At 40.7% G+C, this 24758-nt stretch overlaps 2 protein-coding genes and 1 long non-coding RNA gene across 8 annotated transcripts in view; 1 reads left to right on the top strand and 2 right to left on the bottom strand.

Moving 5' to 3' along the window:
- The window catches only part of apba2a (amyloid beta (A4) precursor protein-binding, family A, member 2a), a 19526-nt gene extending 3249 nt beyond the window's left edge, over window positions 1-16277 (bottom strand). Inside the window, exons 1-13 of one of the 5 annotated variants that reach the window (XM_086298960.1) lie at window positions 15943-16277; window positions 13046-13133; window positions 12804-12888; window positions 11405-12647; window positions 11045-11152; window positions 10794-10833; window positions 10566-10711; window positions 8408-8494; window positions 8129-8314; window positions 7813-7992; window positions 7237-7449; window positions 6744-6863; window positions 6214-6354 (exon numbers count right to left, since the gene is read on the bottom strand). In XM_086298960.1, coding sequence (XP_086155086.1) covers window positions 6214-6354; window positions 6744-6863; window positions 7237-7449; window positions 7813-7992; window positions 8129-8314; window positions 8408-8494; window positions 10566-10711; window positions 10794-10833; window positions 11045-11152; window positions 11405-12616 — 2433 coding nt within the window. In that variant the 5' untranslated portion in view covers window positions 12617-12647; window positions 12804-12888; window positions 13046-13133; window positions 15943-16277. Of the gene's footprint in view, window positions 1-6213; window positions 6355-6743; window positions 6864-7236; window positions 7450-7812; window positions 7993-8128; window positions 8315-8407; window positions 8495-10565; window positions 10731-10793; window positions 10834-11044; window positions 11153-11404; window positions 12648-12803; window positions 12889-13045; window positions 15873-15942 lie in introns of those variants that run through there. The other 4 variants (XM_086298959.1, XM_086298962.1, XM_086298961.1 and 1 more) reach the window with 4 other exon arrangements.
- On the top strand, window positions 16197-22579 carry fan1 (FANCD2 and FANCI associated nuclease 1). The gene is made up of 13 exons (XM_086298958.1): window positions 16197-18198; window positions 18282-18422; window positions 18675-18876; window positions 18953-19186; window positions 19282-19413; window positions 19492-19600; window positions 19695-19814; window positions 19929-20093; window positions 20218-20371; window positions 20492-20595; window positions 20669-20863; window positions 21407-21535; window positions 21642-22579. The coding sequence occupies exons 1-13, from the start codon at window positions 16701-16703 to the stop codon at window positions 21777-21779; spliced, it is 3321 nt and encodes a 1106-aa protein (XP_086155084.1). The 5' UTR covers window positions 16197-16700; the 3' UTR covers window positions 21780-22579.
- The window catches only part of LOC147324854 (uncharacterized), a 5345-nt gene continuing 1025 nt past the window's right edge, over window positions 20439-24758 (bottom strand). Inside the window, exons 3-4 of one of the 2 annotated variants that reach the window (XR_015130232.1) lie at window positions 24591-24686; window positions 20439-21770 (exon numbers count right to left, since the gene is read on the bottom strand). This is a non-coding gene — a long non-coding RNA (uncharacterized LOC147324854). The remainder of the gene's footprint in view (window positions 21771-24590; window positions 24687-24758) is intronic. The other variant, XR_015130231.1, reaches the window with a different exon arrangement.

Raw genomic sequence — 24758 nt, 5'->3', positions numbered from 1 at the left:
CGAGCAGTGGTGAGAAAAGAAAAGTCCAGACGCCGGACAAAAACAGAGAGAGATTTAAGAAAACAAAATATAAACAGTCAGAAGAACAGAATCCAACTGCCAGTTTAGTAAAACCAGAAGACGAGACACTGTGCAGTGTCCACAATCCTTTTAGTAAACCATCACTCACTCCTGCAGCCGCATCTGCAGCAACACCCATATCAGGAAGAACATAATAATCCCTTATTAAGTGAAAACTAGAGATCAAAGTAGTTTGAGGTAGTTTTAAAAGGGTTGAAAACAGACCCCACTGAGTAGATATAAATATAAAAAGTACGAAATAAAGATAAACAAAGGGAAAATTACAGTAGAAATTATCTTTAGAGTATTTGAAATTAATAATAGCAAGGATAACAACCTGTAAAGTGATATTATCAATGAAACACAGTTGGCATGATGACCATGCCCACAATGTATAAAATGAATATAAAGCAAATAATTCACACGAAAATATTTTAATAACATAAATAAAGTATATTAAGGCTGTGTCACTGTTCAGCCAAGGACAGTGTGTGAAAAGGTAACTGTCTCCACCTTGGGAAAAGGATGATTCTGCAGGTCATCTGAAGCCCTTGATGGATACAAAATAAAATATAAATAATATATTATAATAGAACTGCCTGGTCCGCCATGCAACAGAGAGAACAAATGTGACCGCAGATTGGATGAATTCAAAATTATCTGTTTGCTGAATAAGATGATCCTAACTATCAAATTGGCTCAGGAGTAGTATAGTGGTACACACTGATAAAATATTATAATATGCTATTGCTGTTATATAAGACAAAGAGGATAATATTAACAATGACATAATATTAATATGAAGAGGCACCTTAATCGGTTATGATGTAAGGTGGATAATTGTTAAGCAGTAGTCTGCATCAAGCTTAAGGTTTGCTGAAACTCAGTGTAATGACATGTGAGATGAAGACAATACAGAGAATAACTAAACTAATGAAGTGCATAGAGGCACTTGACCAGCTTGAAACCTATCATCCTAGAATGACACATTGCTGAGATATAGAGCACACCTATAATAACAACCAATAAGCAAAACCCTGTAGACAACAGCTACAACTACAGGATTGAGAAGCTGAATTAAATATGTAGACACTGCTAAGCTGATGAGCATGTTCCACATTTTCTTTTCTTTTTCTTTTTTGTTTCTTTTAGAGCAGAAGCTGCTGTAACACACCCAAAGAAAGACTCTAGGTCTGACCAACCGTCTCAGTCGTGGGCAAAAAGATGTCAGTCAATAAAATTCTAAAAGATAATTTATTGATGAAAAATATATCAAGAGATAAAAGATAAAACAGTCCAGTGTCCCACTTATGAATTGTATAAAAACACACAGTCCCAAGGCCAGAGCCAGCTATGCCACACGGCCAAGTTGCACCCCACATGTTGCCTTTAACAGGGTTAGAAGTTGTCCTTGGAGACCCACCACCCTGCAAGCATATAGTCAGTGGTCACTCAAGCCTCTGGAACTCTGCTGCCTTTAGGCTGTGGCATATAATAGGCCCGGGACTGCACAGAGAGACAAAACAACACAGCAGTGTTTGTAGTGTGGGCTATATGTAGACCAGTGTATCAGTGCAATCAAGTACACCTGCCTCTAATTAGTCCAACCCCATTCCAGCCATTGGCTCACCAAAAATGTGACAACCACAAAACCACTCCCAACCCAGTGCAACTTCACACAATAATATGGAGCTGAATTAACACAGGCACATTAGTCTACCATGTTACAAGCTGCATGCTATTAAAAGCCAACATATGCAGACTTCTGCCTTGTTCGGGTGGCAGCATTTTTCTTTTTCTTTTGTGTCCTGACACGTTTATGTTTTTTGTTTTTGTTTGATTATTTTGTTGGTTTTGGAAACGATTTTAAACGAACTTGTGACAATACTTGAGAATCACAGTGACACATAGTGATTAGGCATATGATTGAAAAATGCCTAGGTTTAGAGCTGTGAGCTATGAGCTGTGAGCAATGCAAAGTTAAATATATATATATTTGTATAAATGGGAAACAACCGTAACTTGAAAGTTTGAAATGTGTGAGATCCATGCATTGTTTGAAGAACTAGAAATTATCTAAAACTGCCTTAAGTGAAAATGTAGAGTTGCATCTATTCTCCCATACAAAAAAAAAAAGGAGAAGCATTCTGTAACTTAAAAATAAGGCTGACTGTTGACAACAGACTAAAACACTAATTCGCAGGTGGCTATCAGGAACAGAGAGGCGAGCAAAGTCACAAACACCAAGGCCGCAGACAGCCATGCAGAAACAGCAGATAACATAGAGACAACGCCTGCTAGAACCGTGGAGAGGAAGGTCACTTCCCACGAGATTGTAGGAGTAAAGGACAAATTAGTTGTAAAGTCAGCTTCAGGCCACACAACTGTACAACAATTAACTGCCCTTTTAGAACTAGTACACACAGCAAGTGGCCGCAGGTGCTTTATTAAATGCATATATGACCCGTCGTGTCCAGTAAATTTGCTAGGTAGAGACGCTCTGACAAAACTTAAGATAGCAGTCATGCCATTCTTTTCTGGTATTACACCTGAGTGCCAGAAACCGACCGAGTATCACAACATTCTGAGATTTAAACAAACTCCAGGCCCAGATCCACCTTATGATCAGCAAGTGTGGAAGCTAGGAGAACAGCATTTGACCTTACAGCACAGGCCGAAATTGTGTAGGTTACGCAGTAACCACAGATAGTAAAATAATAGAAGCAAAACCACTTTCTTCTTCATGTCCTGCACAGAGCGCTGAGCTGATAGCTGTGATACGCGAAAGCTAAATACACAAAGACAAACTAATAAACATACATACAGACAGCCAGTATGTTTTCTCTGCTGTGCATCATTTTGCAAAAAATTTGGCATAACAGAGGAATGATTACACCAACTGGAAAACCGGTTCACCATGCCAACCTCTTACAACGCTTACTGACTCTTTCATTACTACAGGCAACAATTTTGCTGACAGAGCAGCAAAACAGGCGGCACAAAAGACAAACATCACATTGATGGCAGTAAACACACATCAGATTCCACTGGATGTGTTGAAAAATGAACAAAAGCAGCAAGCACAGCAGAGCAGGCAAAATGGCTAAAACACGGTGCAGTTCTGACAAACGACTTAATGATGTGTTATGGCAAGCTAGTGTTGCCAAAATTCCTCCACAAAATGGCGGCATTAGTGACTCATGGCTGTACGCATTTGTCAACGGGGGGACTGACCAGTATTGTCAACTCTCATTTCTACACTGTAAATTCTACACTGTAAATTTTGAAACCTCAGCAAAACAATTTGTCAGAACGTGCATGACTTGTCAAAAATATAATGCTCAGGGTAACCTGAGACCACACAATCCATATGGACTTTATTGAGCTAAATGAATGCCAAGGGTAAAAATACACCCTAGTGGTTATAGATGTATTCTCAAAGTGGCCAGAAATCTACCCAGTGAAAAAGGCAGATACAATTTCAGTAGCAAAATGTATGTCTAAGTTGTAGGAAAATAAAGAGATGATTGTAAATGACGAAGAATGTAATGATGTCTATCAAGTGTCTTGCAGATCACAGCCCGGTGACTGGGTTCTGATCAAAGTGCTCCAAAGGAAAAACTGGAGCTTGCAAAATAGCGGAACGACCATCTTGCATCCATCAGAGCCAGTAAGTGAAGCCATCTAAACACAGCTGACAGCAGGCTTGCCCACTTGTTGTGATCTCGCCCGGTGGAGGGGTCAGCTTTCCTGGCCGGGGGGTCTACTCGCGACAGGAGGGTGTGTCCCGTCGTCATGAGGTGGTGGCTCTTAACAACTGCAGCGGCCCTGACCATGGCCGGGCTCCTCATCTTTGCTTCCGTGAGGGACAATAAGTCACGCTATATGAAGAAAAGGCAGACACTGTATGACAAAGGAAAGTACACCAAGTTTCCCCATGGCTATGCCACTAATTTCTGGTGGCAGTTTATGAACACTACAGCTTACTTGAATAATAAAACTGACTGCTATGCAAATACATATACACTTTCTGCCCACCGAGGAACGAGAGGAAGTGTATGGACTGTTCACTCAACGAAACCTGTGCCAGTAACGCGACACTGATGAGCCTCAACTGTCGCTCCAACTACAGCTACCGGATGATACTACAAACAAAGACTCATTACCAGACAGGATGTGCACGGACGGCACCAAGCAGTAAAGGAACCAGAGTTTCGCATCTGAGGAGGAGTGAAATTCTTACAGAGCTTGATCCCCGGCATTGGAGTTGCCGAGGTGCGGGATCATGTGGAAATCAACCGATATGCTCTGCTACGACACATCAACTTGACTAAGACCCTGGGAACGGCCTTAGCAGGAGAACAGAAGGCCATCAGAACGATGGTGTTGAAGAACACACTGACACTAGACCTGCTAACAGCATCACAAGGAGGAGTTTGCAAGCTGATCGGGGAAACATATTGCACTTTTATCCCTGATGGATACGAAACTGGAGGAGACATTTATGAAGCTTTGCAGAATTTGTCCATTCTGCAAAAATATGTCACTGACCACACATCTGGAGCAGCTACACCGCCATGTCTAAGAGTAATGATTTCAAAGATGATAACAACTACAATGACTGCTTATGTTGCCGTGCCTCAAGAAGAACAGCATCCCGTTGCAATTCTGTTAGAGGAGAACTTGTAATAACTGCTAATGAATGACGTGGTGATTAAAAATGACTTCTGCCTTTTTCAAGTGATCATGCACTGATTAACACATTAGTAGTTTATGCAAGTACAATATAAGGTTTTCATCATTTTATTTTTTGAAGTTTTCATTTTAAATATGAAGTTTTCATCATTTTACATATTAGGTTTTCATCATTTTCAAATACAAAGTTTTCATTTTAGTTTTCATTCTTTTATTTTTTGTAGTTTTCGTTTTAAAATATAAGGTTTTTATCCTTTATTTTTTGTAGTTTTAGTTTTATTATTTTTTCTTGTTTATTCCACTTGTTATTTCATTTACTATGATTTTCATTTACTATGTTTTTCTTTTTATTATTTTCTTTTGTTTTATTCTTTAGACCAAATGACTTCCATTTCTGCTATGCTGACATTTTGAAAATTAAAAAATTGCTAAAGATGCTTAATAAATAACCTTCACAGACAATTGTTGTATACATTTAAAATAAGTTAAAACAGGAGGGAATGTTACAGGAAAAATGATTCTATGTTTCTTTACCTTCTTTTAAATGTACAAAGATGCCTTTTGTCTGCCCTCTGCCTATGGTTAGATTAGTTTAGAATTATCTTTTTAGACTTTCCCAGCAAACACATCTTGTTTCTGGGACATATTGTTTTAGATTGTTTTATCTTCCCTAGCTCTCTGCTGACGAGACTAGCACCATATATGGAGTTGTTTTATTTTATCTGTTTATTATTTGTTATCCTGTTCTCACTGTCTCTGTGCTCTGTGCCTATAAAAATTACCAAGCCACTGTGCATGGTGTGAGTTGTTCTTAGCAGCTCACCCGTGTACACGTTTGATAAAGAAAGTAACTTTGTCTCATTGTGTCTTTATTTCTCCTGGGTTTTTTACAGAGTTTTCCCCCAACAAGATGTATAACAATTTCCTGAAAAAATTAAAAAAATCAATGTGAAGCATGAGCTGCCTGACAGTTAGTTTGAAACAGCTGAGTTTATCTAATTGAAACAGCGAACAACGTGATGGTTTTATTGGAGTTAATGTGCTGGACTATGAGTCAACAAGGAAGGGCAAAAGAATTTCCCAAACTGTTCCTTTAAAGCACGCTCATAGGGATAAATTGTAAACTTGCACTCAAGGAAATAGATTCCTGTAATCACTGTGAAAGTACACAATAGTTAATTTCTCTGGAATGTGAGTTTTCTCACACAAACATCCTTTATTGTACTAGTCAGTTTTAATTTAAAAAAAATATTTAACCATGGTTTGTTTAATCACAGGATTTTATTGACTTTATTGACCCATCACTTACAGGCATTCTGTGGCCCTGTGTGTACCCAGTGATTTGGCTTTAAACCAAACTCTAATGTGCATGCATCTATGAAAGGCCTGTGTGGCACAGTGTTTGTGTGGTGCAGTAATCGGAGAAAATTGCCATCTTGTGTCATGAGGAGTTCCTACCTCACCCACAGAGATGGACAGGGTTTGAACTATCTTCTCGTGTGCCATGGCAACGACACTCTGACCATTTATTTCAATGATTCTGTGTCCAACACGAACGCCGCCTCTCTCAGCGATACCGCCTCGCATCAGGCTGCAGATCTGAGGAAGCAAAATAACCCCAAATGTGGAACTGCATCATAAATACCAACACTCCCAGTCAACAAGGGGGTATGTTGTAAATATTAACATATTTTTGGCATGTACTAGAGTAGCTTTCATGGTTCACAGTTCACAGTTCCTTATTTATCTTGGCCCTGGTGCAGCAGCTCAAAAACTATCAGAGCAGAATGACGCCTGAGCTTTTGGCTCACAGCAATTATTTGTACATACGCTGAGCTCATTATTGCTATTTTTAACATAAGCAGCCATCACTGTGATGCTATAACATGACAAAAAAACCTGCATGCACCTAAGCATTTAATAAGCCTGAGTTGAAAGTTCAATCTTAAGTTTAGAGTCATGGTAACGAGTGATACGGCTGCACTCACAATGCCATTTTGAACACTGAAGCCGAGCTGGAACTTGAGATCGGGTCTCTTGATGAGGACGGTGGTGACAGGAGGGCAGCTTACAATACTCAGCTTTACCTTCACCTGGTTCTTCAGACCCTGGGACACATTCAGAAACGCATTCACATGTTTCAGAAGTCAAAAGATTTGTGGAGGTGGACTAAAGACTGGTGCTGTCCCTGTGCTTATGTGGTATTTCTATGTGCTTGTTAGTGTCATGGTCAAAATTACATTTATTCATTCGTGTTCTTCTTTCCTGTCCACTTAATCCTTTTAGGGTGAAAAGAGGGACCACCTAAAAGTCCACTAATATTTAGGTACTTTCACTGTAATTCATACTTTTGGGCTGTTCAGTCCAGCACTACTAACTACAGATAGTTTTCCTTGTGCTATTCTTTGATTCAAATACTTCCTTATCTAACTTATGACTCTAAGTAAAGGGCTAACTGGAGGTTCCTGATGTACTCCATACCTTAATGATGCCCTGGCAGGTGGCCAGTGGCAGCCCCACGAGACTTGTGTCATTGATGGACATAATCTGGTCGCCCACGTTGAGTTTTCCAGAGCGAGCTGCGGGCCCACTGTTCAGCATGCTGGCCAGGATGACCGTGGGCAGAATGGAGCCCCAGCCAGACTCGACTATTACCACGCCGAGGATCTCGCCTTTCTGCTTCTCTATATACAGCTGTAATACAGTATACAAGTATTTTTTAAACCTTTTTAAGCACACTTTGAATTTCATATTGAAAATTAAATCAAATCACTTTTATTGTCACATCACATGTGCAGGTACATTGGTACAGCACATGTGAGTGAAATTCTTGTGTGCGAGCTTCACAAGCAACAGAGTTGTGCAAAATACAATAATGTAAACAAGCAAAATACAAGAATGGCTACATCTGAAACTAATAAATATATGTACAATATATAATAGTTTATGCATTTCATAATAGTATATGCATTTCATTTAGCGAGATTCTGTTAGGGTGGAAAATCCATCAGTCATCATTTACAATTAGCCAACAGTGGAATAAAAAACATGTCACACCTCTTTACAGTTGTCTGAATTTGAGAAATGAACGAGGTCATCGTGGTACATTTCCTGGGAGCTGATGATGTCACTGTATTGTTTCTGGCTCAGGTCGGTGGGATTGATGCCATTGGCTCGCAGGAATTCTCTGTAGGCCACACTGAACGCCTGACCAATAGACTGTGCGATTAGCTGCGCCTACGGGAAGGGGAGCATTTGGGGGAAACCGCTCAGCAGAAAGGCTATCCCAGCTGACAACAGCAAGGAAGTGACCAGAGATTATTGTAAAAATGTAAAACTAGAGCGTAAAGTAGAAAAGAATGGCAATACTTACATCCTCTGATTCAAAGACATAGCAGATCATTCTGTACTGGCTCTTCCCTTCGCTGGTGGAGTCCGAAGATTCAGAGAGCTCCTCTGATGAGGCCTGAGACATGCGCCTCCGTGCCATCAGAACTACAATGCTGCCGATGTCTGCGATGTAGGAGATGGTTCGCAAGGCACTGTCCATCATTGTTTCCTATGAGGAACAAAAGTAATGACAATCATGATTCAAAATAAATTGTGTTTATGCACAAGAAGAAGGCAACACACAAATTTAAGAGCCACTGACCTGTGTGTCAGCATTCAGTACTTTGACAGCTTTAGTGGAGATAAACAGGTCCACTTCTGTCATCATTTGAGAATCTTCATCTTGGCTCTTTGAGATAAACAGAATTTTAATAAGACGTTTTGCATTTCAGAGAATGAATGTGATGCTTTAATCTTGCATAGCATTTTTTTTCTTGCACCTCAATAATAACGCTTGTGCTTATGCCTGAAAGGCAGAGACAGTTTAAATTATTCTTTTCAAACTTTGCTTTTGTGACCAGCAGTTCATTTGTAGTTACATTCAAGGCACAAGCACAGGATATAACACTTAATACACAGGAACAAAAACATGTGGCCGTATCAAAAGAACAAAGTGGCCAAAAGAAAGACATGCAACAGCTCCACTGTGTGGTAAATAGATGAGGTTACTGCACAGCTGACTTTTTATAAATAGGTCACAAGCAACATACAGTTGTGGTCAGAAGTATTAATACGTGTTATGGTCATTGTAATTTAGGGCCTTGAATTATTTCTTTGAACTGTTCATTTTCTCAGTGTGGAAAGATTGTACAGCATACATCTTTATTGCACTTTGAAAAGAACTGGGTGCACAAGTTTGACTTTAGTTTGTATTTTTTTTCTAATCCACACAGTTTTAGATGTATACATACACCTCTACTAATATTTGGTTAAACGTCCCTTAGTAAGTTACACCTTTACCAGAAGCTTTTTGTAGCCATTAAGAAACTTCTGGCATAATTCCTGGTGTATATTTGACCACTCTTCTTGGCACACACCCGGTTTTTGGTAAGGCCATTCCAGCTGTTTAACGTTAGCCTGCTTCATCCATTCAAAAACCACCTCACACGTGTGCTTTGGATCACTGAGCTACTGGAACACGCTGAAGAACTTGGAGATAGTCATTCTTCTTCATTATTACAACCACTTTGTACAATGTAACAGTACTGCTGACAGCAAAACAGCCACAGTGCATGATGCTACCACCACCGTCCTTTACAATTGGTACAGTGTTCTTAGGTTTGAAGCTTTCACCTTTACAAACATACTTGTTGTCAAGTGTGGACAAATAGCTCAATCTTTGTCTCATATGGCCATAAAACCTTTCTCCAGAAGGCATTTGGCTTGTCCATGTGGGCAGCTGCAAATTTCTCTCGAGCTTGAAGGTTTCCATTTTGGAGCAGGAGCTTCTTTCTTGGTCGGCACCCTCTCAGTCCGTGATGATATAAAACTGGATTCACTGTGGACAGTGATGCTGGTGTTCCAGCAGTTTCCAGCTCATGGTAGGCTTGAGCCTTAGTGGTTCCTGGGTTATTCCTGAACATCCTAACCAAATTCCTCTTATTGTAGGGGGACAGTCTGGGTCTAAATCCAGATCTCGGCAAAGTGATGACACATCTGAATAACATAGTTATGTACAGTTGTTTAAGTTAACAGGCCTTAACCTTGTCAAGTTAAAAGACAGAACTCAGCACCACTTATTAAAAGATTAAAGTAAGTGTATCTATATAATTGAGCCTGTATGTATACTTCTGGCCTTGTATGTATTAAATAACATCCATCCATTCACTTCCACTTATCCTTTTCAGGGTCGTGGGGGGCACGGGAGCCTATCCCAGCTGTCATAGGGTGAGAGGCGGGGTACACCCTGGACAGGTCGCCAGTCTGTCACAGGGCTAACACACAGAGACAGACAACCATTCGCACTCACATTCACTCCCGCATTCACACCTATGGGCAATTTAGATTGATTGATTAACCTAGCCCCGCTAACTGCATGTCTTTGGACTGTGGGAGGAAGCCGGAGTACCCGCAGAGAACCCACACCAACATGGGGAGAACATGCAAACTCCACACAGAAAGACCCTGGCCTGAACTACATACATATTATTTATTTCAACTGCGAGCATACATGTAGAATAAAGTCAAATCCCTAATAAAGTCGAGTCCCTCCAGCCAAAAATAAAAGCCAACTTTTCTAAGGCTGAAAATCCCAGATGGAGAACATCAAGAGAATCTAATCAAGTCTCCTGGACCCGAATTCAATTTGTTCCCTAGATTTCATTTCAGTTTGTTCCCACATTTTGATGCTGGCCAATTTAAAGATTTATGAACTAAATGGATGCATGTTGGTAGCTGTAACAACCCTGAAGAAGAATTACCTTGATTTGACTGACAGCTTCATGAGCCTGGGACATACGGACACTCTTGGATGGGTTTTTATCAGACAAAACTTGAGTGCAGCCAAGGTAGTTAGCAGCAAAGATGATCCCATCAATAAGGTCTTCTGGCTCACAGGGACCTGGGACTGTGTGACAAAAAGACCCCTGTAACGTGCAGCACAGATTCATAAAAATGACAACATTTTGAGAATATTCTGAGATATTTACCATCCTCAAAGCTGGGAAACGAAGCAGCTTCCTGTGTTTTCTTTTTTAAAAAATGTAATAAGTTGGACTTCAAGGGCAAATATTTTGCAGATACAGTATAAAAACCTATATCTATCACAATATCCACGATTGCCTACATACAAAACTTACAAAAACAAATGTTTCTTGGGAATACGATTAAAGAGACAGTAAAAGACAGTTTTTTGATCAAAAACTGGATGATAAGAAGCTAAAAGTAGCTGAATTTTAACCTTGGGAGTGTTGCTGTCTTCTGCAGAGACAGGCTCTGGACACTGAGACCTCGTCGCCTGCTCTGGCAGCTCCTCAGGTATTGCAGCCGGGCTGAGCTTCTCATTCTGCTAAACAAAAATAAGTGGGGGGTGTTTTCTTCTTATCTTGGACAGTTTGTGTTTTTTAACATTTCTTGTTGTCCTGTGCCGATTAAGAAGAACTCATAAAAAGTGATGAAGACTATTTCTGGCGATGCATAAAATTAAAATTGTGCTGATCCCCTCTAAACCACAGCAGAGGCAGGTTTGGCACAAACATTTACAATCACGAGCCACAGGGGACAAGAGCTGACAAAGATGTGTCCTATTTGCATTGCTTACCTGCTGGGGTTTCTCTAGCCGTCTCTGTCTCTCCTCGAGAGACTCCCTCTGTTGTTCTGGTGTGTGAAGAGGAGCCAGGGATGGCTTGATAACCCTGGGTTCATTCTCCCGGCTGTTAGCAGTGGAATTACTGGGTCTGGGAACAGTAGGAGGCTCTCTGTGAGGCTGGGGTTTCTGGGTTTCAGTAGGAGGCTGAGCATGGGAGTGGCGAGGTGGGGGAATAGGGTGTTGCTTACTGGAACTGGACCTAGCTTTGGTCCTCACGGCAACTTTTTTGCAGTCCCTGGGCAAAGTCTTTGGACGCTGCTCAGTGTTGCTGGTCATGCATCCTTTGATCCCAGAGGCAATTTGCTCGATGCCCTCTCCTGTTCCCCTCCTTCCTCGCCCTTTACCCTGCCGCTCCTTCTCCTTTGAATCTATGTGAGATGGCTCACACTTCTTGCTGGCTCCTAGGACATTAGGGTTCCTTGTGACTCGGACGTCACCTTCTCTTTGCCGTTCCTCTCCCCCCTTCCTAATTCTTTCGTTCTCATTACCCTGATAAAGGCTAGCCTGCCTCTGAATACTGTCCTCCGTCTCCTCTAAATCCTCTATAAATTTGGCCCCATCTAGCACCTCTTCTATCTCATCTCCATCACCGAAGAAGAACCTGTCCTCCTGGCCCTTTTTAACTCCCCCTTCTGTTTCATCACCAGCAACTGGAGCACAATGCGACCTGAAGCGATGGCTCATCTTACTCGGCTTAGCGTCTGATTGTGATCCCTCACATATTTCTGTGCCATGCCGTGGCCTCGGAGTCATCTGGTCAGGAGCACTGGTGTTCTCATTAGTATTATCACTGACAGCATGCTTTATATAGCCACCGTCCTCAGGACAGTACTGCTTGTAATACCTCATGTCCACACCGCCCTCTCTGTTCAAATGCAGAACCTCATCATAGTCCTGCTCGACATCGGAGCCCACGTTGTCGTACTCAGAGCAGGTGTCCTCCATGTCCTCAGGACTAGGGTCACAACTCATGTAATAGTGATTTGCAGAAACAGGAGAAGTCAGCTGGTCATTATTATCCTCCTCCAGCGCACAAGGTGGTTGCTCAGTCGCCTCGTTCACCAAACCTCCCCGCTCTTCTTTGCTCTGTCCAGGACCGGGGCATGATGAAGTGCCGGGTACCAATATTTTGGAAATGGATCCTGGCCTCTTTCCATGAGCCATAACTGGCCCCTTTAGCCCACTACCCTAAGCCCTGTAAACATTAATAGAAAATCAATTTCACATTTTTGAGAAATGTTATATTTTCAACAGTATATCATCATTCAGACTCTTTATATTATTATGAAAAATAACTGAACACATATTGTATTTTGCAAATGACGTAGGTTCATCACACTGGAGAAATCACCTTCCAAAGACTTCGATGCTCTCTTTCATAAAAACAGAAACTCTTCAGCAACTCTTCTCAGTTTTCGAGCTCCTCCGCTACAAGCCTACAGCACAGGTGCCGTCAATTTAAATAACCAAACATCAAAGATTCCTCTTTGCATATGGTCAAAGATCCACTTTTGTATACAGTGACTATCTCTGTCATACTTTAAAAACACACACACATCCTCCCTCCGTACCAAACATCCATATTTTACTTACATGCACCATCTCAGTCCATTTGTCTTTGATGGTGTTTGTTATCTGTGATCTTGGTCCGTTGTGCCTGCTCTAATTTTGTCTTGATGTCCTGCAGAACAGGAAGCCTGCAGTAAAACTACAGACACACAGCCTTCCTTCTGCAACACTGCTCTCTATTCTTAGCACCTCCCACCACAGAAGCACAGACATATGCAGATGCTCTATACTGGCTTATTGTAAGTCAGTCTGCCTTCACACACAATTTAAACTCTTCTCTTGCGGGTGAAAGTCATCTGCTTAACCTAGTCTAGCTCTCTCACACACCGCTTGAAATATAACATCCTAAAAAGTTATTACAAAATTCTGGCACAAGTAATGCTGACAAAAATGCTGCCCATGCCTGCTTTCAGATTGTAGCATGTGGTGTTTTCTATAAACTATGTTATTGTTTTATAGTTTGCTAAACAGTATCTTCAAGAAGCTGCCTTGAAAAACAGTAAAGAACCAAAGAACAACAACACAAAACTGTCTAAATTAGTCAGAAAGTACTTCACAGCTGAACCGATAGAAATTAATCGTGGAAAAATGATTACAGCTGTTAATTAAAAGTAAATACTGGCATTTAACGAGTTCCAGCCTCTCGAATGTAACTATTTGGGGTTTTTTTCTGTCATTCTTTTACCGATAGTCTACAGTTGACAGAAACGAGAAATTTTAAATAGAGACATGATAGTCTACATTGACCAGACACTTTATAAGGTACACCTAAATGGTACAGAGCTGAACCCCCTTGTGCTTTCGGAACTGCCTTAATTTTTCATGGCATGGATTCAACAAGGGTCTGGAAACATTCCTCAGAGACTTTGGTCCATATTGACATGACAGCATCACACATTTGCTGCAGATTTGTTGGCTGCACCTCCATAATGTGAAGTCCACCACACCCCAAAGCTGCACTACTAGATTGAGATTGGGTGACTGTGGAGGTCATTTGAGTACAGTGAACTCCCTGTTGTGTTCTGGAAAGCAGTTAGAGATGATTTGAGCTTTGTGATATGGTGTGTTCTTCTGCTGTCATAAAAGGATGGACATGGTCAGAAACAGTAACCAGGTAGGCTGTGGTGTTTAAGTGATGCTCAGTTGGCACTAAGAGGCCTAAAGCGTGCCAGGAAAATATACTTGGAACCACTGCTGGTGCTGCTTTTATGTTTTTTACTCCAGATTCAGACCCTATTTTGCAGCAGTCTCAGTTTCCTGTTCTTATCTGAGAGGAGTGGCACCTTGTGCGGTCTTTTGCTGCTGTCACCCATCCGCTTCAAGGACTAACATCATGTGCATTCAGAGATGCTCTTCTATATGCATAGACTGTACCAAGTACTTATTTGAATGACTGTTGCCTTCCTATCATCTCGAAGCAGTCTGGCCATTCTCATCTAACCTCTGACATTCAACAAGGAAAAACGCCGCTCACTGGATCTTATCTCTTTTTCTGACCATTTTTCTCTATAAACCCTAGAAATGGCTGTAATCCCAGTAGATCAGCAAGTTCTGAAACAACTCAGAGCAGCTTGCCTTGCACCAACAACCATGCCACATTCAAAGTCCCTTAAATCAGCCCCATTTCTCATTCCAATGCTCAGTTTCAATGTCAACAGCCTGGTTCGACCATGTCTGCATGCGTAAATATGCATTTAGGCATATGCCATTAACTTTGTTGCCATGTGATTGGCTGATTAAATATTTGCGTTAACAAGCAGCTGAACAGGTGTACCTGACAAAGTGGCTGGTGAGTGTGCATTCAACATATATTCTCAATCAAGAAAACATCTGGCAGATTAAGAAATGGGGAAATATCTGTTATTCGCAGCCCTACAGTAATAATACAAATGTACAACAGCAGGATTTAACACCAGTAAATTAGAGAGTATCCATCAATACAACATAAAAATGCTGTTGATTTTATTTATCAATATTATAATGATATAATTTATGATTCTCTCAGCTCTGAATTCCACCAAATCTCTTTTCATCCCTGTCATCATTTAAAAGAAGTGAGCTCCTTAAGTGTGAATGTGATGCTCTCAGTTTAGTAATACATGCTTTACATTTGATTAGTACAGGATATGTGAGAGGCAGCACACTGACAGTGCTGTGCTACACGCCCAGTATAAACATGTCATCATCAGCATCCTCATCTCAGCATGAAGCATCTAAGCTTGAGGCTGAAAAGAAAAATCATAGAGCAAACTATTTGGCTCAAGCTAAAAAGACTCCACAACGAAATGAATCCTATCAGTGTTGATCAGGTCATTATGCAACTGGGATTATAGCATCATCAGCACAAAAAACCTCTAATCCCTGCTAACAGTCCTAAGCATGACTTCTCCATGGTGCTGAACTGGCAATTAAAACAACAGGGGCAATTACAGAGTAGAATTGGCCTTCACCATTGCAGTTTTCTTGCACCTGCCCTGCCCTTGAAGAATGAGTGGTAGTATTTTATAAAGCTATTACGCCTAACTTTTGCCGCAGCTGCAGGGGTGGTTGTTGCTGTGGCTCCAGTCTCCCCACAAGTGGACGCCGCATTTCCCTCTGCCTAGATGTCGATAAGATAATCGGATATGTCCTGCGCATATACCGTGCATTAATGGAGCGCGCTCCCTCCACACACGCTCTCTAGTGGTTATACCATCTGGAGGCATCTTATTATCCTACAGCAGCTGGAAAATTCACATCGACCTTGATGTGAAGCATGGAGACTGCACCATGCTGACACCCAACTAATGGGCTGATGTGCCACAGGAGCACGCACATCTAGCATCGTTTTCGCTCTGTGACAGAAACACGAGCAGGCCTACATGCATCAATATTGCATGCTCCCCTCTATACGTGCATTAATATATGTGTGTGCCACTTACCGACATCAGTCCTGTGGGGGCCTCTCCCTTAAAATGCCCGTTTGCTGATCAGATGAGATTGATCTCCGGGATGGTGATTTTTGAATAAAAGCCGCACAGCAGCCCAGGAACCTGTGTAGAAAATACACCCCCTAACACAGGCACACACGCACCATGTGCTCACTAGTCGCACTGTTCTACCCAACATAAAACATTAATGCACACGCAGATGCACCTCTATATGAATGGATTGTATTTTTATGTTTGTTTGTTTGTTTGTTTTTAATTTTTTAGTCATTTTATAATTTGTTTAACAGTATAAGTGGTGGCTTGTAAGTCATTAAATAGACACCCAAGGTGTGATTTATATTATTAGATTATCTTTACTTTAAAGCCATATTTAATATGATTATATCTTACAGCTTCCTAGGATTTATTTGCGTTTGTTGAGGAAAAATATCGATGTATCTGGGATCGATTTCGATGTTCTGCGCTCTACTGGTTGTGCCTAAGAAGCGGGATTGGGTGCCATATATGCTATCGGTATGTTAGCTATTGTTTTGAACCGCTGACAGGCTGTATTTTATAGTTTTCTGCTGGATTTGTGAAGCACTAAGAGTCGCAAATGTGTGACCATTTTAAATGAGACATAGGTAAGCTAGCATACGAAGCATTTCTACACCGAAAGCGCAACTGTCAGAGTATGCAACAAAGAAAACCTGTGGGGGAAAATAGTTTTCACCGAGCAGCACCACCACTGCCGCCTGCATTGCTGAAACATGGCCGAGCGAGCTAACAAAGGCAAACTCAGGGGACGTTTATCATTGTCGAGAACCAAAAAGACGGACAATGTTGTTAAAGTTGGCACTGCTGCCAGGGGTGCCACCACAAGTCCAATCACGTCGTTCTTCTCCAGCAAGCCTCCACCTAAGCTGGCCTGTCCCCTGTGTGGCCAGCTGGTACCGAGATTCAAGATCAATGAGCATATTGATCTGCAATGTCAGAACTTTGAGAGAGGAGACAGCACTGTCGGCTCAGCAAGTAATAGTGTTATCTCAAGCACTCAGCTGTCACCCAGAAGGAGTCTCCCAGAGTCTCCCGCGGAGGATCGAAAAGTGGAAGAAGCGGGTGAAAAAGGCAAAGAGACCAAAACAAGCCCTTATTTCAAAAAGAATAACTTTCAGCAGGCACCACGGGAAATAAACAGCAAGACGGTGGTCAGGACCATTGACCTTGGAAGTCTTTCTTCTAAATTATCTAGAAAATTTCATAAGGCACCTGAAAGGAAAGAAACAGTGGACGAACTTGATGAGACACTGAATAGCTCACAGAAAGAAAATCTTCTGATTCAGAGTTTAGAAGACAAAAAAGAGGACCTGCCAGTCAGATCAACCAGTGTCGTCTGTGTAGCAGCAGTGGAAGATCCATCACATTCAGAAAAACAACATAAATTTGAAAACAAAGCATCTAAATCTGATACTGTCCAAAAACAAGTTACTCCGAAGCCGCACTCTTCTCCCTCCAAACCAGCAAATAATTCACAACAGGCACCACGGGAAATAAACAGCAAGACTGTGGTCAGGACCATTGACCGGGAAAGTCTCTCTTCCAAATTATCTGGAAATTTTCATAAGGCATCTGAGAGGAAAGAGACAGTGGATGAACTTGATGAGACACTGAATAGCTCACAGAAGGAGAATCTTCTGATTCAGAGTTTAGAAGATGAAAAAGAAGGTATGACACGCCGGTCCACCAGTGTCACCTGTGCAGCAACAGTACAAGACCCATCACATTCAAAAAAACAACATAAACTTGAAAACAAAGCATCTAAATCTGATACTGTTCAAAAACAAGTTGCTCCAAAGCCACACTCTTCTCCCTCCAAACCAGCAAAACGAAAAAGTAAATCTTCCATTAGCAAGGCAGCTAGCTTTAAAAAGAAAGCCAAGCTGGAGAAGAAGTCCTCTGAAGGTAAAGCTGGAACAACTGATCTGGATCAGCATGAAACTGTAGTAGCGTTATCTGCTTGTGACCAACCTTTGAATTTAGAGGAAACGTGTGAGGAAAAGGTTGCGGTTGTCAGTGGTGATTTACTCCCAGTGTTTGGTGCCGATAGCATCACAAGTGAGCAGAGCTCGACTACGGCTTCGCCGCACCTTCCCTACTACCTCAGGAACTTCAAAACTGTACTACACGCTGTGCTGGAGAATGAGGATGACAGAGAGTTGTTCAACCAAGATGATTTGTCCTTTATACGTGCATTTGAAAATCTGTCAGGTATGTTAAAATATTATTCAATAGTTATTCTAAAAACTGTGAAAATCTGGCTTTATTGTTCACATGTATTCTCTCTCTTGAAGTCATGGGACAGAAGTTGTATGTGAGGCTTTTTCAGAGGAAACTGAAGTGGCTCCAAGTAAATAAGCTGGATTATGAAGAGATATGCAGCGATCTTGGACCCATTTCACAGGAACTGGTTCAAAGTGGTTTTCTGGAGACAGGTAAATGTGTAAAAAATTTAATGTCTCCTTTTGTTACTGTCATTTTGTTACCGTTCGATATTCATGTTTTTCCAATTATGTTATTAATATGACTGCACTGATCACATTTAGCTATTATGTTGGCATCATGTTAATGGTTGAAGCTAGGAAATACAGTAAAATGTTTGGAATAAACATCAAATTACATCAATGAATAAACATCACCAAATTTTCTCTAATAATGTCCACGTCTGGTGTTTTTACCTCTCAAAGAGAATGACCTTGAAGACTTGGGTGAGGCTCTGGATCTCCTGCCGGCTCCTGAACTCAAAGCTTTGGCTAAGACTTTCCACCTGGGCAATTCAGCGACCCAAAAACAGCAGGTAGTGGACGGGCTGCTCCGCCTTAGCAAGCAAAAGTCTCTTTTCACTCTGACCACTGCACAAAACAGTGTCGGAGCAGTGATTCTTAAACGGTAAGATAATTATTTATGTTATGTTTTTTTAGTACCAGTATTGCAGTGGTGGTCACACCCCATCCTGTCTTTAAAGGGCTAAGCAGCTTGCAGGTTCCTGTGTCCGTCTCTGTCGGGGTCCTCGGGCTGTCTTCTCTCGTGTTCTCCTGCTCTTCTCTCTGACGGACACCGTGGAAGAAGAGGAGATGGCAGCTGGAGGACAGAGCCAGCTTTATACCATCCTTTTGGTAAACTCAGGTCGTCTGGCCTTCCCAGACTATACAGTACAGCGTGTAGCCAAGGTTTTTCAGGATAGAGAGGACCTTATCAGGTAAGGTTCTACCAAAATATCTATAATGACTTTCTTATGTTTTATCAAGCAGGATAGGCACAAATAAGTACTAATAATGGCATGCATCACACCAGATATGAAGCTTCCATGCGAGCACTGCAAGAGGTGATCCTGGCTATGCAGGGTGGTCAGTGGGAGACGGCCATGGAGCTCTATGCTGCAGCCAAAAGTCAATGGCTAGTGCTGAAGAAAAACAATGACCTCAGGTGCGAAATCATAAACATTTGCTTCAGTGTTTCCAAAAACAGTCAGTTGTGACTGATAACAATATGATTTGTTTGCAGTCATCAGGAAAAGCTGCCTGTATTTCTGCGCTGCTTCACTGCAGGATGGGCTTACACTCGAATTTTATCCAGAGGGGTCGAGATTTTGCAAAGGCTCCGTCGCTATGAGGTTTCTGAACCTGTCCATTCACCGCGAAACACAAATTAAAGTGCTTGTTCATGTCATTGTTGAAGATCTCATGGGTCTTCTGTTCGTGTCACAGGAAGCAGTTGAAGAGCTGCGGTCTTTGCTATTGCAGTCCGTTTACTGTCCTGACAGCCGCGGGCGATGGTGGGACAGGCTGGCACTAAACGTTCACCAGCACCTCAAAAGTCCTGAGCAAGTCTGCACCCTTCTCTGTTCTCATTCACGTCCTACTGAGACAGTCTGATTTAATTTTTTGTCAGATGTCTTGTGTTAATCTTTCAATTGTTGGACTGTGTTCTTTACCTGTCAGGCTATCTGTGCTATTAGAGATGGGCTGTCAGACCCTTTGGTGCGTACAGGACATAAACTCGCGCTGCATCACAGAGCTGTTAGAATGAAAGAGTCTGCCAGCTGCAAGAAGTACCGCCTGCAACTGAGAGACCTGCCCACTGTCCAAGTACAAGATGTCAAGCATGTATGTTTTTCACAGTGTCAGTGTGTGGGTTTCAAAATGGAACAGCTTAGTTTTTTAGCTCACCTAAAAGATGCTTTTGTGTGTGTCTGTGTGTTTGTTTGTTTGTTGTTACATCTGACTGCAGGTGACTATTCGAGGACAGCTGTTTCCTCATGAGGGAGGCATGGGAAAGTCTAAATTTCTTTTACCAGCAAATGAAGAGGGCGCTCATTCCACTGTAATATGCTCTGTAGAGGAGCTGTCCTTGGCGCATTACAGACAGCAAGGTTTTGACCAAGGTAAACAACTTTTTTTCTCCTGTAAAAATGTATAGATACAAACAGAAACAGTAGGTTTTTTTGTTTTTTCTTTTGTTTAAGTATTATTATTATTATTATTATTATTATTATCATCATCAGGGATCCATGGAGAGGGTTCAACATTCTCAACACTGTTTGCTCTCCTGCTGTGGGACATCATTTTCATGGACAGTATTCCAGATGTCTTCCGAAACCCATACCAGGTAAAGAAAGGTCTATACGTGTTTATCTGAATATGTATGAAACTCTAGAGCTCACGTTTGTTTTCCCTTACAGACGTGTCCGCTGGATTTTTACACCGACTGCTTTTATGAAAACAGAAAGGATGCAATCGAGTCTCGTGTCCAGTTACTTTGTGAGGCATCTGTGGAAACTCTGCAAAATATGTTGGAAGATGTCTGGAATTCCCAGGAGGGAAAAGTGTGTTCGTTGGTGAGCTGGGAACGTTTCTCATCCCTTCAGCAAGCGCAGGTACTTAAGGTTTTAAAAGTACATGTTGAGTGCTGTCAGTATACAGTGTTTCTCACATTATGTGTCAGCGCAGTGGGGCAGATGAGGACACATTTTCCTCAAACACACTCTAATAATTGTCTCACCTCATTACCAAGTTTGGCGCATCCTTCATTGACAGATTAGCACGTAGACTCTTGCTTTGGAGCCATGCTGGTGTAATACATTTAGAATGGGGTTTGAAACTTTCTTGTGAAGCATTCAATGAATCTGTATGAGCTGATAATAGAAAAATAAGAAACAAGAAAAGGTCAGTAAACGTGCCCTTGTCCTGGATTTTTTTTTTTGATGGCGTTGCTGGCATCCAGTTGAAGAAGACCATGTGTTTTTTTTCTTTGTACTGTTTTCATTGTTTTTTTGTTTTTATTTATATTTTACACAATGTGGGGTTTTTTTTGGGGGGGGGGGGGGGGATTGTAAGTTTCTACATTTCTTACTGTAGGTACCAACATGATACTGATGTGCAATTAGATGCTGATTTTCTTTTCTTTTTTCTCTCCCCAGTCTCTTGTTGCATGCCTGGGTGGAGCCTTTCTAGGTGGAGTAATAGCACGAATGGCAAAAGACTACAGGCACTGCCGTGGAGGTTTGCCCGATCTTGTGGTGTGGAACAGCTCAAACAACAGCTACAAGGTGAGATCACCTGCCATCCTGGCTTGTTTTGTTCTCTGTTTTTTATGGAATCAGGAGATTTTTGGTGCCCAGTAGTTTAAACTCTTGTGATGTCATGTGATTGTAGCTGGTGGAGGTGAAGGGGCCCAATGACCGACTGTCTCACAAGCAACAGATCTGGCTGGATGAGCTGCAGAAACTTGGGGCCGATGTGGAGGTGTGCCACGTGACTGCTACTGGAGCCAGAGGAGCTCGTCTGGAATAAACGGACACAGAGAAATTGACTGATAAGACTTGTGCTGCTAATTAATCAGACTGCGGTCAAAAAGAAAACATCCGCAATCGGACATGCTGGGAAAAAAACATCCTGTTTGATCAACCTATAGAGAATGGTGTAAATCTTGATTTCAAAATCTATAAAATTTCACCTTTCTATGTAGGAGGAGGTTAATGTGCTTTGTTTTGTATGGCATTATCATCTGGTCTTCAACAGGAAGTCGTGCACTATGTGATGAGGATCATCGTTAACAGCTTCCAGGATCAAAAATTGCAACTGATGCATGACAGTAAATAGATCCAGCCACTACACTAATATAATGGTGTTTCCTTTTTGGGACATCCTGTAATCACAGGATTGTGTGTTGCCATGCAACCAAGACTCACATTTTCTTGGCTGCTTAAAAATTACATGACAGCTCTATGAGTTTGTTATGCAATTAAACACTGTGATAATATGCCTATAAATAAGCTTTTTGCCAGTAAGCATTGGGTAATCAAAGATATCAGCTGGGTGCAAAAGAAGAAGTCATAGGGCTACTTTTAATCAGAGTATTTTAGGGCAGAACTGAAGGAAATTTTTAGTCAGCCCAAAAAAATCTGCTTCCTTTTTAAATGCTGTATAAAAAATAATAATAAAGAAAGAAAAAAATCTTGAAACAGATTTTCTGTTAATAAGCTAAGACTCTGCCTCAGCATGTTCATTTCAAACTTTGACATTGCCGTAAATCAGTTATTAACAATAAAAGTGTATCATAGTTGATAAACTACCCCTCCACAGTGGCTCCGTACCCTGCCAAGAAAAGTGGTCATGCTTAATGCCGTGTACAGTCATCCTCCCAAAGGCCCATTATTTCTTTTTTAAATTATCAGTCAATCTGTGGTTTGCTTTCTCTATTAACTTAGTAAGTGTTCAGTCTGAATTGGTTCCCTGATGCTAAGATGACAAAATCGTATTACTGGTATGATGTGACTCAGTCACTTTACTGTAAGACTCATCTCAGAACAAGAACACTGAGAAAAAAACACCACCACTGACAGATGACTCTACATCAGGTATGAGAAGAGTCCGTGAATCCAGAATAATCTGAATCTGGATCAGTGATATTTTATTGAGAACATAAAGACGATCATGAGTTTTTTAATATTTCAGTTTGATATAAAGTTGTGAAGATAAGACAAAATTTCCAACTTTTCCCATCATTCAGTGATCAGAATCAGAATCAGAATGGGGTTTATTGCCAAATGTTGAGCAGGTTTACAACATTAGGAAATTGCTGCGGTGCTTCAGTGCAAACATAGTGTCATAAATAGCACTTAAATAGACATGGAAAAAAATAAAAGTAGGGATAAGAATTAAAAGTGCTACGTGGAAAGATATGTGCATGAGATATACATGAGATATATACATGAGAATAAGAATTAAGAGTGCTACGTTGAAAGATATATACATGAGTGCAGGTGGTGATCAGTGCCAAACATGGAATGATGCAGTGACACAGCGTAGGGTCATGTGTTAGTGATGAAGAATGTATCAGAAATCCCTTTATCCAGATCTGGATTAAGTCAAATTTGGGCCAACTCCCACTTCTGATTTTTAAGAAATCGAGTAAATTCATCCATAACAAACAAATAAGCTGAACCAAAATACAGAGGTAATAAAGTGAATCTTTTCTAAGGTTAAACAGGCTTAGGACACACTGTTTAAACTGAGTGTTGTGAATGAAGCAACATACGTTTTTGGCAGTTTATGAGAATTTATAAAGTATGCCAAACCTACAACCACAAAATAAAAAAGAATAATAGATGGATAAATGTTAATTTTAATGTTTTTTTATTTCAATTTGATAATTGTAAAAGAAATTATTCCAACCTGTCCAAACAGGTTTTGAGTAATGCTGCTAACACCCAGACAAACCAACCACAACCTCCTCGGTGGAAGTAAAAGTAAGCACTTAATGATCAAAACTAGAGGCCAAAAAAGTGTTTTCACTATTTTGTAGCATAAACAGTGAATTTGTTATCTAATGTTCATGTTTCAGCTCTTTGAAATTTGTAAGTAAATTAATAAATTAAGTTTATCTATTAAGCTCTTTTCACAGTCGTAAAGCACTGTACAGCATAAAATAGTAAAGGAAATAAAAATATTAAGTGCCAAAAAACAGGTAGTTACAAACAAAACAAAACAAACAAAAAAAGTTTTGATACATGCTCAATCATCCAGGTAAGAAAACCCTAAAGTTGTTTCTGTTCATCTGTACATCTGCCAATTTAATGATCAAGAAACTGACCTCACAGCCCATTGTTCATCATTGGTGCTAGTTTCAGTCATTGTGCAAAGGTGATGTTTATAAGACTAAGGAAACACCACTCAGCCGAGACAGAAGAAGTCACTTGGATGAGTGACGAAACGTTTCTATGCCCAGATGAACAGAATCAACTTTTTGAGCTATCCTAAGAAGCAATAGAGATGATATTAGGTACCAAGTGTCAAACCAGTAATACTTTTTATGATATTTCATAACTCGATAATAATCAATAATATTCTGACCAAAAAAATATGATCATGAAAATATGGCGATGGAATAGGATGATGAATAGGATGTTTGAGAAAGAAATTAAAATGATGGAATAATAATTCATAATGGTGCGCTGTTATCATTTTAAGCCAAAACATTTACTTTATGACAAAAACTGTTTTGTGTGTGAAAATGTGTTAAAGAATGTGATTATTCATTATTAACGAGTTATTAAATATATCATAATTTATAATATTCAGAAACATTGTGATTGCCATTACCTTTAATTACTTCTTCTGTCATAAATCAGAGGCATACGTCACTGCTTTGACACAAAGTATCCAATATCGCTCTCTGGCAGACCAGCCAATCACAACCTGCTTGGTGGACATTTAAAAAAAAAAAAAACTCAAGTAGCAGTATCATTCACAGTGGGAGGTTGATACTTG

The sequence above is a fragment of the Aulonocara sp. 'chitande type north' Nkhata Bay genome, linkage group LG7 (assembly GCF_057382095.1).
Source record: "Aulonocara sp. 'chitande type north' Nkhata Bay isolate Kocher_YH1m ecotype deep benthic linkage group LG7, A_spYH_male_GT1.1, whole genome shotgun sequence".
NCBI lineage: Eukaryota > Metazoa > Chordata > Actinopteri > Cichliformes > Cichlidae > Aulonocara > Aulonocara sp. 'chitande type north' Nkhata Bay.
This window is presented reverse-complemented; position numbering and strand designations above follow the sequence as displayed.

What these genes read in the sequence shown, in the direction of transcription:
- fan1 (XM_086298958.1), top strand. Translation starts at nt 16,701, where the DNA reads ATGGCCGAGCGAGCTAACAAAGGCAAACTCAGGGGACGTTTATCATTG. An exon ending in GGAGCAGTGATTCTTAAACG is followed by an intron (nt 18,877 to 18,952) that starts GTAAGATAATTA and finishes CTGTCTTTAAAG; the next exon opens with GGCTAAGCAGCTTGCAGGTT. An exon ending in AAGAAAAACAATGACCTCAG is followed by an intron (nt 19,414 to 19,491) that starts GTGCGAAATCAT and finishes ATTTGTTTGCAG; the next exon opens with TCATCAGGAAAAGCTGCCTG.